Source organism: Akebia trifoliata, chromosome 7 (assembly GCF_017979445.1).
Source record: "Akebia trifoliata isolate Shusen 1 chromosome 7, ASM1797944v1, whole genome shotgun sequence".
NCBI lineage: Eukaryota > Viridiplantae > Streptophyta > Magnoliopsida > Ranunculales > Lardizabalaceae > Akebia > Akebia trifoliata.
This window is the reverse complement of record NC_141381.1, coordinates 30,021,157-30,036,001: the sequence shown is the minus strand read 5'-3', so window position 1 is coordinate 30,036,001 and position 14,845 is coordinate 30,021,157. Positions and strand designations below refer to the sequence as shown.

Here is a 14,845-nt window from a genome sequence, read left to right as displayed (position 1 = left end):
AATCCTTATCGGTTACAGATAGCAAACAAGATGATCCAAGCCTTAACATGTTTAGGTGAGATGTCATATTTTCCTTTGGTCGTAAGTTATCATAAGTGAATTTAGGAAATTAAAATTATTCCAATCCTCAACAATTGACACCAAAAATACAGGTTCACTTCGGCCCACATCCCAAAAATGCCTCGTGGCACACTCTTCTAGACTCACCCACAAATTATTGGCCTATCCTTGATGTATCTACACAAAAATTCAGCCTTGTATGACAATTTCTAACCATTGGATTTGAGCTTTTTCATCAGATGGCTGGCGTGGGTTCAATCTCATTCAGATAGAAATCACTATTCACAAGGGATAATGACTATCCAAGCAATCTTAACCGTCAACAACTCATCTGATCCAGTGGCTAAAAATCATCAACAGGACCAATCCTTGATGCATAGGACCACTAAGATGGTGAAAATAAAAACAAAACAAAAAAAAATAGTGTTCATGATGGACACCAAAGACTGATATTGGAAGAGAAATAAAAGTTTTCTAGGGATTAGTTTCCAGGTATAAAACTAAGAGAACTACTATTGCCCCCACCAACTTTTACTAATGCCACACCAATTCCTTATATAAATGCACATTAGTTGGTGTGTTGTTAGTAAAAATTGGTGTGGCAATACCAGCTCTCTAAAATAAATGTCAGCACCTGAATATTTTTCCACGTGGCAGTCATAGAACATGAGGGCCATGGGTGATTAAAGCCCTTTCCTTTAAGAAGAAAAAGTTAAGAGAGACAAGAGAAGGTTAGGGTCACATTAGCCATTATTAAAAAAGAGTAGGTCAAAAAGGTAATAACAACTGTTAGCTTAGGATTTCAGTTCAGAATCAAAGGTATTAATTAAATACTACTGGTAGTAAACTAATAGAATGGAATGATGAGATCTTATTAATTAAAATTATAAAAGAAGAAGAGTGAGAAGGAGCATTGGAAGATGAAAAAGAACAAAAGAGAGGGGAACGTGATTGTTGTTGCTTTTGTTCCTTTACACCACACCACCATCATTGGGGCCCACCAAACCATGCAAAAAAGTTATGTCTCCTTCCTCCCTAAGGCAGCCTAGATTTTGACTATGTGGTACCCATTCCAACTCTTCTTTTTTACTGCATATTTTTGACTATATAGTGAACTTTTGACATTAAACCCTAGAAAATTTAAATTGGTTACGTGTGGTTTTTAAAATAGGTTTGTTACATTTTGTGATTTTTGCAATTTGTGGAGTGATGGTTTTGAAATCAATTATCTAAATTTAGTAATCTCGAGATTCCTTTTCGATGGTCTAGAGTTTTCGAAGAGTCGTGATAATCTGACACCCCCCTTTGACATACGCCCCATCACAAAATCGTAGATCATTTGATGAGGGTGTATTTCAGAAGAGTTCGTCAAAAAAATATTAAATATTTTCGAAATATGCTTCTCCAAAATTACCTATGGGTTGTGGATATCACTTTAGTGCACGTAATACCTTGAGATACCTCTTCAATACTTAAAACCCATAGGGAACATCTCTAAGAATTTTGATAATATGATGCAGTTTTTAGCTAACGCACTTTTCTCTCTCTCTCTTGCCCATAGTGAAAAATAGAAAATTTTCTAATCTGATTGCTTTTTGACATTCAAAAACATGATTCGATGCAATGGAGTTGTAGAGGACAAAATTATATGAACTTTAAAAGAAATTATAAAAAATAGTTATTTTGCATCGTTGAATTTTCTTTTTAAATTTAAGTGTTCGTTGGCCGTTCATTTTCAGCACCTTGAATCAAGCTCGAAAAATAATTTTTTTTTTTTTTTTTTTAAATATGAAAATTTTCATAAAATCTAGAATACTATGTTGTTGGATTGTAAATGTGATAATCAATGTGGACCTAATGAGCTTTTTAAGATTTGAAATCTAAAAAAATTAATATGTCGACAGCGGACAAGAGAGAAGTTCTTTCTATTGCTGATGTCATTCGCACCACATGTCAAACATCTGTTGAATTGTGAGCAAACACATCAATTAGCATCAAGGACGTGTGCCAAAACCACGTTATATTATAAGCACTCTATCTCTCAAAGCCTATAGGTTGCCTTTATATCCTCCCTCACTTCCTATTTTAGGAGGGAAAACACTTGAAATAAATCCCTTTAATTACAAGATTCAAGTCCCACTCAAATTTTGATGTTGGGGAGTTCTTCCCGACCTCGTTGTTTGCGTTATCTTTCCAAATTTTATTTATTTATTTCTTGATGAATTTGCTTTACCTACCAGAAAAAAGTCAATCCTATATTCAACAATGAGATTCATCTTTTTAATCCCCTTTACGAAATTGGGTTTTTTCAGACTATTAATTTTTGGGTTTCAGGGATTACTAATAAAGGTGTGAGGAAAGAATCTTTAGTATCCAATGTAAGACTTTATTAGAGGAAGGTGTAGAGAATATTGGGCATGAGAAACAATGATAACAATCTAACAATGCAATTCGAGAGAGGGAGAGAGAGAGAGAGAGAATTAGAATTTTAAAGTATATTTTGAAGAATCAGAATCCGTGTCTACGTGGCATCTTCTTATTTAGCAATTTTTTTCATGGCACATAGTCCAATTTGTTTAATCTCCAACCAAAAAGTGTCAAGTAGACACCTAATGTTGTTATAGGAACGATGCACCATTCTGGATCGCGAGTCTATTTTGAAAACCATTTCTTTCTTGATGGACTCAATTCTTATGATAGAATCTGTTCCCCATACACTTTGAGTTATTTTTCTTTTTGTATGATTGGATATTTTAAATCAGTCCAACCAACTTGAACTAGGGCCCTGCTGAAGTCTAACTGGGGTCGAGGTGTTCATTAAGGGTTGGAAAATTATTTTCCCAGCGGGTGGAGTGGGACATTTTTTTTTTTTGTAGAATTGGGTGGAAAATCACTTTGAGCTGGAAAATGAATTCAAAGTAAAACGTCGAATCAAAAGCTTGAAAATAGATTTTTCAGAAAAACCATTTTCACGTTCATTTTCCTACGAGAATTGGAAATTTAATGGTTGAGATTCATCTCAATTATATATCTCCTAGCATCAAATTAAGTGTATTATCCTGACCGTTGAATACCAATCTTTAATAACTTGGAAAACAAAGGTCTTAAAATGTAAAATACCCCCAAGTGAGCAAATATGGAGCCATTATCACACTTTCCGAGCCATCAAGATTAATGTTGGTTTAAGTAAACTATTGAGAGAACTTCACATGGGTTTGTAGATCCATTTGTACTTTATACCAAGTTTCATTTATTTTAAGAGAAATCAAATTAACTTCATTTATAAGTTTCAACTAATTATGAGTCATACAGAAATCGATCCAAGAACAATAAAGACAGGTGCAATCACACACTTACAAACACCAAGGTTTACATGGTTCCCTCAAGATTGATTTATGTCCACAAATCCACACTAATTCCACTATGAAGAGAAAACTCTTTGTCACATATTACAATCTATGTCAAGTCAGTTGTTTTTCAATCCGTTGATAAAGAATAAAGAGAGAATAGCATGGGAAGGTAGTGAGAAAATTAAGGGAGAATTCTACACCTACACGTTGGATTTCTCCCTCTGTCGTTGGATGGTGAAAATGACAATCCTCAGATGTCAAAAACAAGTCCCCTCCCCAAACTATCAAATCTTATCCTCGCATCGTGATGTTTTCAGTGCATGTAATGTTTGATCGCCAACCTTTCATATTATGCCATGTGGCTTAAATCGATTTGTCTATATTGCAATCTATATGATATATCGGCACCTTGATTGGACAAACACATGGCATTTCAAGCAACATCCGCACTGTTCAGCATCCAAGACATAAAGCCCAAGTCCACACCACCTGAAACATTATCTAGGCCTCACTCGGCCTGGCCTAAATTTGAACTGCTAACTTCTAAATTCTAAGCCAGCTAAAAATGTGCAAAGCCAGTACTCAAGGCATTGAAATCCATATTGAAACAGTGACCTCCCCAGCCCTATAAAGGGAATGCCTGTAACTACCCAACCAAAAGAGCACCGGCACCATTGATTTCACGATTGCGAATCACAAGTCCAAAGCAATCGATCAAATGTTTGAGTGTCCCAGCAAACTCGGCCTGTGCAAGTGTGTGGTGTCCCCTTTACACGACATTCCTGGTCCCAAGCCTGAATATAGGAGAGTTGTGTCAAGTTAGCAGCCTAACATGATCAAACATTCCATACCATTCATGCTAAGGAGTTGACTTGGTTTGGGACATAATAGAATGGAGGAGTGGGATTCGTTTGGTTGACTTTGGGACAAGGCTTTGTTGTTGTCATCGAGTGTCCCATTGGAGAATGTCCCGTTGGAACATGACTAAACCACAATTACGAAAGTGAGGAAGGAAGGGTAAAGGAGTAGGCAGAGCAAAATAAGGGTGACGATACTGAGGCATATAGCAAAAAATGTATGGTAAGCCTACCGAGCTAAATTATACGACACTTTAGAGGTTCTCCAGACTGTAGTATATCTTTGAATTTGGTGCTATTTGTTGGGCTTTTTTTGCCTAGGAATTCTAATTGTTAATATGGCTATGATTTCTCGTAAGGAGAGTAGTTTCTACCAAAACTCAAGTGTCCATGACAGGAAGAAACTCTGGAGTTCTTAGCTTCTTATAAGCCATGCGAAAGGATTGGGTTAGTGCTTTCTCTTGTACTCCTGATTGTGTTATTGCAGATTAAAAGTCTAACTGGGGGAAGAATTCTCTCTGTCAAGCTTGAGACTGTTTGAGCGAAATCATCCCAAAACCTTAAAATTCTCTTTAAACTGAAACAGACTCAAATAACTTGTTTATACCAAGGCCAGCACTTTCTATACAACTGTGAACTTCCACAGTTCTAACAAGAGTTTCAAAACTATATAAACTCGAAAAAAAAAAATAATAACTCAGTTCATATCAGCTCATTTGCTCCCCAATCAAGTCCAATCCCACAACAAGAAACGAAAGCCCTTGAAACAACAAGAAATAAAAATGGATACCATGAGCCGATAACAGACTCCTTGCAGACGCAGTGAGTAGGAGAAAAGCCAGCGCAAGCTCCTTCCTATAGAGTCTGTTCTTCTTCTTGACCAGCGGGACCTCTTCATGTTCCTGTAATTTATTCAGCATTTCAAAACCCGATTCAGAAGCCTGCCTATGACGCTGTTGTTTGTTCGAAGGCCTCAATTCCGTCTCAGACATCGCTAGAAAATCAGATTCAGAAGATCTCCCGGTCTTCTTTGTCACGACCCATTCATAAGTGCTTCCTAACTGAAAGAGTCCTGATACCATGGCACTAAATTTTGTTACCGACATTGTGTTCTCAAACAATAGATAAGGCACCAAGAAAGGGAAGGACTTCGGAGCGGGGAGAACATTTAGAAGAGACATGAAAATGGGGATATAACATATAACCCAAACAGGTAGTTCAGCCTCGGGTGTGAACATCGTCAATGGAAGGATAATGCAGAATAATGTGAATGAGTAGAAGGGGAGTATCAGTTTTCTTAGAAGGAAAAAAAGAAATATCAAGTTGATCTTCTTCAAAATCGATATCTGCATCAACATATATAAAATTAAGTTTAATCAAGATTGATCTTGCTGCATCTAAAGAAGAGTTACAATCATAGTCACCAAGTCGGAATACGGCTTTAAAACGACAAGGGAAAACTTTAAAAAATATGGGGAAAAATTATTTATATATATATATATATATATATTAAGGGGGAGGTTCACGGGACAATAATTGTGACAAAATCCATGACAATGATTTTTTTTGTAAACCACTTTTGATGGGGTTAGAAGTTTCGGAATAAGCTGATTTTTGGTGAGAATGATCTCTATGGTGAGGAGATCATCCTCACCAAAAATCAACCCATTCAGAAACTTCTAACCCATATAAGACAAATACCATTATCATAGATTTTGTCATAATTATTGTCCCATGAACCGGCCCCATATATTAAAAGTTATGTAAAAAATGTATTTATAATGTGATGTATTAACATGACATCAAGATATTATCATCAAATCCTTCATTAACCAATTAACCAAAGCACAAACAACCATAAGGCCTACAAAAATGGGTTATTTTAAAAAACGTGTTTAAAACGTAAAAAACGAAAAAGTCGTGTTTAAAATATTAAAAACTTTTTTTTTTAATCGTTAAAGCTGCAAAACGCATTTTAAATGAGATGTTTAAAAAAAAAAAAACGGAGTTTTTTATTGTTACTATGATTACAATCAAATATAGGAATTTAATCAGACCTTGGAAGTTATAATACTGGGAAGGCATAATCGAAAGAGCTGCATAGGTCCCGAATGCCAACGGTGCTGTTGTTTTTTATATGCTTCATAAGACTCCGGTAGTTCACAAAGCACCTTGACGTCATTTAGGAAGATGAATTTCCAACCATTCAAGTGGGCTCGAACTGCAATATCCATATCTTCGACAGTAGTTCTCTCAAGCCAACCTCCGGAATCTTCAAGAGCCTTGATTCTCCAAACACCCGCAGTTCCATTGAATCCAAAGAAGTTGAGAAAAACACCATTAACTTGCTGTTCCACCTCAAAATGGAAGCATAGATTGATGTTTTGGAGCCTTGTAAGCAAGTTCTCGTCTTTGTTCACGAAAGACCATCGAGCCTGGACAAGGCCCAAATCAGGATTTCCCTACAATAGTGACGACAAAATCATTAAGAGACAGCTATTTATACGACTATAACAAGGGATGTTTTTCGTCGGGTATTATGTGGATACCTCGAAGTGGGGGATTGTTCGTTTGAGGAAGTCGGGGTTGGGCTGGAAGTCTGCATCGAATATGGCAACAAATTCATAGTCCTTGATGTAGTCACACGCCATGGCAGACTTGAGGTTGCCGGCTTTGTAACCTGTTCTAATCAATCGGTGCCTATATACTATGTTCACGCCTTTCTGGCTCCATGAGAAGACTTCATTTTTTATTAGAAGTTGTACATTTTCTTCATTGGAGTCGTCTAGGACTTGAATTAAGAATCGATCCCTCGGCCAATCCAATTGACATACAGCAGATATTGAATGTGCGTATACCTAAAAATCATTCAAAATTTCCAAATCAAATTAACAAACTAATACCCTTTACAGATCAGAATGAACTGAAATTGGATTAAAAATTAAATCAACCAATTCAAACCAAGAAGACCAAAATTTAAACTACCCATTACCATATTTCGAAGTATAATGCCCTGCATTGGAACTTGTAAACATTTCCTCAATGGAAATTCTACTATTTTAAAGAGCTTACATGGGAGATTCAGCTTTGCACAAAAAACAATAAAGAGGTAGCAAGAACATTTGTCTCGATCTTCACTTTGTTTATTGTTTATCTTATCTTCTCCATGAGAGGAACACATTAGTGGGGACCAAATTAATCAGATTTTACTTATCTATAACTCTTAAGACAATGAATAAAACAAAATATACCAAAACAAAAATAGCAACTAAATAATAAAAAAGAGATAAAAAAAAAAAGAAACTTAAAAGAGGAATATTGATTTAGTTCTCTTACCTCTCTCTCATTACACATGGGAATTTGAATAAGAACCATTGGAAAACTTGAAGAATCCTCACTGTCATACCCCTTGCCTTCTACCATGGGCTTCAACTTCTTATATTTGATCCAAAAACACCCAAAACAGAGAATTATTCGATCTAGTGATTGAATCATGAAGAGAATGATACAGAATTTCGAAAGCCCGATAACCATAGGAGAGATATAATTGGCTCTGAAAGACAAACAAGCCAGATAAGACCAATGTACGAGACCTTGAACCTCTAAAGGTTGAATTAGACTCAAATTCCAGCCATTGAAATGGGCAATGGCTTCCAATACTAAAGCTGCAATTGAAATTGCAAGAAAAGCTCTTATAATCCTCAACAACCTTCCCTTGTTCTGATGTTCTAATCTTTTTTCGGAGAAGACAATACGGTTCTTAATGGAAGAAATCAAAGCCCAGAAACCATTGGCTAACCAGGAAAGGAAAGTAATAGCTCTGTGAGCTCTAAGTAGAAGAATCCATGTGAATTGTTTTGGGTTTTTGGCCTTTTGTTTCTCTGGAAACATAGATGTTGTAGTACTTTTGATCTCTACAACTGAGAAGTTTTTGGGATTCTCCATTGTTACCACAAGAGAGCTTGGAGCCATCTATCTAGTCTTTCAAGAATCTAACTTGATCAAAATTCAAGAACAAAACTAGCAAAAGAAGAAAACCCAGTTTGAATTCTTCAACTAAAGTAGCAATGGAGCTGATAAAACAAGCTATAATCTATGTTTTGGTTTGAAAAATCAGATCTTGGTGGGAATAGAGAAGGAAAGAGAGAAGAACAAACAGAACAGCATCACTAGCGATAGATTTATAAACTTATACTCCATTATTTGCATTGAAGTCTGGATCTTTAAAAAGAAGAAGAGAAGGAAAGAAACCAGACTCAGATGAAGTTTTGCTAAAAGGGTGGCAGGAGGAGAACTAAGAAAAATCAAACCTTGAAGTCATGGAGAGACAACAAAAGAGTAAGAAAACTTTGAGTCAGAGTTGATAGAGTACACAAACTCTGCTTGTGTGTAATGGTGAAAAGAGAACCAAGGAGCTTTTGTTTCTTCACTTAGCCATGAGAGTGAGAGATGGAAGAAGCTTTGGTTTCTTTCTATATTTATATAGAAAAAAAAAAGGGTCTTCAAGTTCAGACATGACCCTCTCCCTCCTATGTTTTCAAACTAATGACATGCCCCTTGACCCAGGTCTTCCCTAACAGACTAGTGAAAATGACCTACATACCCTGATTTTCAACATCCAATAAAAAAAAAGACTAGTGATTAACTTATGCGGTCTGTATGCAACTAATGTGGTAAAGGCACAGAACCATAGATCTTTTTCTTCGAGATACACAAGGAAAAAGATTTACAGTTCTACGCCCTTGGCACATCAATTGTGTATGAACCACATATCTATCAAAGCGTCATTTTATCATTAGTCATAAAAAAAAACTTTGATTTCTCTTTTCAATACCAGTCATCTTCAAGCTCTTCAATATCTATAGTAAATTTAATTTATTATTTTTCAAGTTCATCTTCAATCCATTGTCCTCAACCTCACCTTAATCCCTCTTTTAGAGAACCCTTGATTTCTTATTCAAAATACTTTCCCTTCCTATTTCTCAAAAAATCACATCTTTTTTTTGAGGCTTGAAGGTTGAGGTAGATCTTAAAATCTTAAGGTTGAAATTCTAGTAGCCGAAGATGATTGGGTTTTTGTCTAAAGTTTGAATATAAGGTTATTTGGGTCATTTTTAAATAGTTTGATAGAAAAGACTGAGTCAAGGGGCATATCAGCAGTTTGGAAATATTGGGGCGTCTCAAATATTCACAGATATCCCCCAAAAGTTCTTATTTTTTATTTCATACCAAAAAAAAATCTTCAATAAAAACTTAATTATTTTATTTTATTATAAATATTACTCTGTTCTGAGTGATTAGAACTCATTTTAGTAATTTTGAAGAAAAAAATTGCTAAAATAAAAAAATTGTCCAAGTTGGGAGTTACTCTGTCAATTAATAAAACGAAAATCTCCTCATAAGGAAAGTCCGGCACAAGTCCCTTTATGAGAGTGACGGTGACGTACCATCAAAAGTTTGATTGACTTTCACATCAACTTCCACGTGTCACACTTCAAAATTTATTAAGTTTGATTGGTGATTTAATGGTTTGAGACCCATTGAAGAGGGATTAAATAGGCATTTGAAAGGCTGGATATCTAACTTTTGATGCAAATATTAGTAGCGAAGTTCGATTATGTACATGGGTCTATGATGCTAGCCACGAGAGAATGCTTACGTGACATAAAATGTTTGAGAGAAACTGAAAATATCGTGTAACGATTATCTCATGATATTTAATAGAAGAATACGAAACGTATGTATGTAATTAACTTAACTCGGTAACTATTATGAGCTTTAACTCAAGTCTCAGGGACACAAAATAGGAAAATTTTCGGTAAGTTCTAATATATCCAAAAGATACGATAGGATCGTGGGCCCACCCAAAAATTTGTTGGATGAAGTTAAACTCATTTAATATCATAATAACTCATTTAATATCATAATTAGTGGGCCTAATTCAGGGGTGAATTAAAAAATCCAATTTTCAAAGTGTATTTATTGTACTTTAGGGAACACGTTAACAAGACCCACCAGGAAACATGCAAAGAATCTTAGGTCAAACATGGCTAAACACGTCACTTTTTTTCTAAGAAAGTAAAAAAAAATCAATTGGATAATATTGGTGGGTAACAATACCCAAGGAGACTTGTTAGATTAAACATTCATCGGGAATTGTGTCATCGAAGAGATCCAAGTTAACTTTTTTTTTTCTTAAGTCAATCGTGATTGTTGGGACACTGATGTGATGCTTACTAATGATATTTTGACGATCAAATCAAAGAAAGAAAATATGAGTAAATCGTATATTGGTTTTTAGAAAAAATTTACTCTGTGAGATTGGAGTAAATGAACCAGTCCTTGGGCATTCTAACATCCTCTCTCTTTATAGAGGGAACATAAATCGACATAAAATAAAATCTAGATTGATGGTCGATTACTATAATAGTTGCACACGTGAAATTTTTTCTCTAATAACTATTTAACAAATAAAAATATACCTAATATGATAGCTAAAATGAGATTCTTTACTCATAGGAAGTTTCTAATATTTTGGGAGTGGGGATAGGAGAAGGATAAGTTCCCAAAATGCCAGAGTGAGGTTTGAGAGCAGGAGCAGCACCACTAACAAAAGAATTGAATATAGAGCCTCCGATCTTGGTGATTGTTATACTATCATGCCAAGCCTTATTTAATTAGGATAGTTGGATATGAATTTTATACGATCGACCTAATGGAATGCGTTGAGGTGACAACTTGTCGCTAGGAGAAAGCCTCGTCCCATTGGAGCATCCTATACATGAGAAAAAGAGTCTCGTGGTATCCCTAGTGAAAGATTCTCATGCAAATCTCAAGATGACACATGAACGAAAAATAGGAATTGTAAAATAAAATTAACTCGTATACAGTCCAATCTGAATTCTACTTCGAGTATTTGACAAGTATTTAAGAGGAGACCCAATGAATTGACGGCTAATTGGGGCTTAAGCATTGAAACATATATGGGGTCTAGGATTTATGAGGTTGGATGGTTGTGTGTCCTATCAACCATGCATCACCACTGTCCACAATAGTAGATTTGGCATATATTTAGGCCTCCAGATGTTTTTGTCTCAGTAGTTTGGAAGTCACATGGAGGAGTAATTGTCCTACTCCCACAACTCCCATGTGAGATCAGATGCCCTGGCCTTCCAACCCATTTTCTTATACATTGTCTTGTAATCTCACCTGATAGCTTTGCTTACAGGGTGTCGTATGATGTTAATGTATTAAAAATGTACACAAGAGTCCCTAAATTTAGAGGTGTTGGTTTCGATTCGATTCCACATATACTCATAATTGAAATCAAATATTTGATTCTGATTTTTACCGATTTCGATTCTAAATTATTCAGAATTGACCTTAAAATACCCATTATTCATCTGATAGTGTTGAGCAGTCAATAAGAGACAATTATTTTTGAATAAAAATGAAAGCTAACATGTAATGTCTCACTTGATAATTGATACAAACAATGAATTCTTCAAGAAAATCGAATTTTTGAAAAGGAAACCTTAGAAAACGACAGTCTAGAATCTTTGTTTGTAGTTGAGATTGAGAAGGAATAAGAAAAATATAAATTGATCTCTATGCAAAGAGAAAGTAAAAAAATAAAAAACCAAAAATTTGACAATTTTTTAGGTTCTAATTTTAGTTAAAAAATGCATTAATTTTTCTTGTAATTAAAGTATATTTACTTCTAACTACTTCATTGATTACTATTTAATTAGATTACTTAATATCCTTATAAATTATTTACAAGTAAAACAAATCCAATATTCCGAGCATAGTCATGAAGTCGGAGTATGGGTTTAAAACAGTAAGGGAAAACTTCGGAAAAAAAGACCGGAAAACAAGTAGAAAGAAATGATGAAATATAACAGATAATTTTTTTATTAAAAATTTATAAATCTAATAATACATAAGAAATTTATTTTAAGTTGTTGTATGTTTCTAATATAACATGTTCTCAAACGTAATTATACAGCTTATGATGCCAAAAAAAAAGTTTACTCAGTCGCCATATCTTTGTTCAAAATAATACATTATTGAAAAAAATGAAAAATCATAAAATCAAGATATTATCATCAAATCCCATATTTTAACATTTATGAATCACCAACTTATATTATGAATCAAATCCCACATTAAAAAAGGATAATGTTTCAAAAATAAAAGTAAAAAAACTCGTTTAAAATGTTAAAAAACAAGATTTCAAAAAAAATTGCGATTTTATCAAAAAATCACATTTTTTTTTATTGTTTTAATTGCCAGAGGTACGAGATGCGTTTTTATTTTTTTTCAAAAAAATGTCATTTTTGTTAATATGATTCAGACTAGCTTTGTAAGCGTTGTTTTTTTGTATTGTTGTTGGTTATCTCAACTGGCCGTTTACTTTGTTTAATAAAATTTATCTACTTATAAAAAATAAAAATGAAATTCTGAAATGGACCCAATTCGTAACTTATCCCTACAATGATTACCCAAAACTGAATAAAAAATGCGATTATCCAAGATTGATTTCGGATATATTTACTTCCCAGTCCTTTTACCAGCTAGCCTACGTTACGCCTACATACTTAACTTGAGCATCAACCCAAAAAATTTTAGAGGACAGTTAATAAGTTCGTGTGGTTGCTGGCATAGACAGCACTTTCTAATGAGTCAATTTCAAACTCTTGTACTTAGCTAGCTATTGTGCGTCAGTGCTTTCTTTGTTTGCTTGTTTGTTTGTGTTTGTGTGTGTAAGTAAATGGGCAGGTTGTATCCATCAAATTTTTACCATGAAATTGATTTAACAAATGGGGAAAAATTGTAAGCATGAATGGCCAGGTTGCATACAGTTGAAATTGCCCCAAAGGCGGTTTAGATACTCTCAATGGATTAGAACATGGGCCACAAGCATAGAAACATGAATAAATGTGTCATTTATGTGTCAAACAAAGATGACACACCATTATTAATCACACTAACCAAAATAAATCAACTGTTTCAATAAGAAAGCCAAATGAACAAAGCACAACCCATGTGTCTCTCAAAGCATGATTTATTGAGGATGAGAGATCAAAAACAGTAACACAAAGGTGTAGTAGGGTCAGTGGTAGAGAATTGAGAATTGGTGCCTTTGATTTCTGGGGTCCCTCACTCACATGATGGGTCTAAGTTATATATAACATATGAAGATAACTAACAACATGAGAGTCTGACATGTCTATTTGAGGTTCTAATCCTTGTCTGCAGTGGTGGTTGAGATGTCCCAAATTCAAATAAGGATGGGATTATGTGGTTACCAGCACTGGCAACTCTCCTCAAAACTCCAACATGTTTTCCAACTTTCAAGGTTTTTCTTCTCTTGATTAGCACTTCCTCACCATCTTACAACTACTTGTATGTTACGTAAGTTAAATAACAACCTTGCAGTGAGTCCCAGAATAATTCTAACAGAAACAAAAAGCTTCTGCAAACCATCATCTCTACCCAAAAAAAAAAGGGATTTGTTGCCCACGGCTAATAGTTGTAATAAGGTTTCGAAGAAAATGAAAGTGTGGATTACCCCTTAATCCTTTGCACTCGATGCCTCTTCAATGGGTCACACAAAAATTGCTCCAATCAGATCAACCAAACTATTTGATGTCACTTGGTCCGTACATCAGGCAACCAACAAGATGTCAGCATGAGCCCCCAAAAAACCAAAAGAAAGAAGAGGCAACAAAAAGTCCATCGATCAGATGCACCAAGATCATTTAGAATGAATATTTGCAGTGATATATGAACATGAGAAACTCTTGGAAGACGATTCTGAATTTATGGAGATGGGTATGGATTGTACACGCGATTAAGTTTTGTGAATAAAAGTTTGTGTAAGATACGAGAGAGTTCGCTCATTCTATAAATAGGTAAACTAGGACCAAGAACATTACCTTAAAAATAGCAAACCTTAACCTAGCAAAAAAATTGTTCTCAAGCATTCAACTGGATACGAATTCTTACATTTTTTTTTATAAAGAAAATATACTAATATTTTTTTAATAGCCCCAAAACCAGATATGGGTAGTTTGTTTTGTTTTGTTTTTTTTTCTTTTTAAATTACAAGTTGCATAAACTTGCCAAAGAACTCACCGGGATATTGAGGGGCTCTCTACATAATTCAATGGAATTGATGGCTGAAAGTGCATATGCTCATATGGGTAGTTGAGAATATCATCAGGGATGGAAGCACATGGACAAATCAACAGACAGCGAAAAAGAAATCAACAGCATAACAGTGAATATTAATGGTCTATGTCTACAAACCCAACCTATTGAGAAATCACTTTTGGGATGCGTTGTAATTGATGGTGACAACAGTGGAAGATGTAGACAGCATCAAGGCTGGGTAAGACTTAAGAGAACAACATAATGAGTAACAAGGAGAAAACTCTATCAAGCATCTTCAAAGAGGAGCACTAGGGAGAAGAGCAACTAGTTACAACAGAGCAGGACAACATGTGAGTCTGAGAATGAGTACAACTAGTAGGAATTGAAGGAGGGCAAACAAAGCGTACAAGAAGAATTGTA

General features: G+C 34.9%; 1 protein-coding gene across 1 annotated transcript; it reads right to left on the bottom strand.

Moving 5' to 3' along the window:
- Positions 1-4,833: 4,833 nt before the first annotated feature.
- LOC147398916 (xyloglucan glycosyltransferase 4-like) lies at positions 4,834-8,730 on the bottom strand. Its single transcript, XM_086448283.1, has 4 exons — positions 7,604-8,730; positions 6,817-7,125; positions 6,325-6,729; positions 4,834-5,613 (listed from the first exon to the last, which is right to left on the bottom strand). Exons 1-4 carry the CDS (start codon positions 8,237-8,239, stop codon positions 4,975-4,977), a joined length of 1,989 nt encoding a protein of 662 aa, XP_086304409.1. The 5' UTR covers positions 8,240-8,730; the 3' UTR covers positions 4,834-4,974.
- Positions 8,731-14,845: the final 6,115 nt, after the last annotated feature.

Coding starts and splice junctions, on each gene's coding strand:
- LOC147398916 (XM_086448283.1), bottom strand. CDS start 8,239: ATGGCTCCAAGCTCTCTTGTGGTAACAATGGAGAATCCCAAAAACTTC. Junction 7,126..7,603: donor CCATGTGTAATGAGAGAGAG/GTAAGAGAACTA, acceptor AATGATTTTTAG/GTATACGCACATTCAATATC. Junction 5,614..6,324: donor CCAGTATTATAACTTCCAAG/GTCTGATTAAAT, acceptor ATGTTGATGCAG/ATATCGATTTTGAAGAAGAT.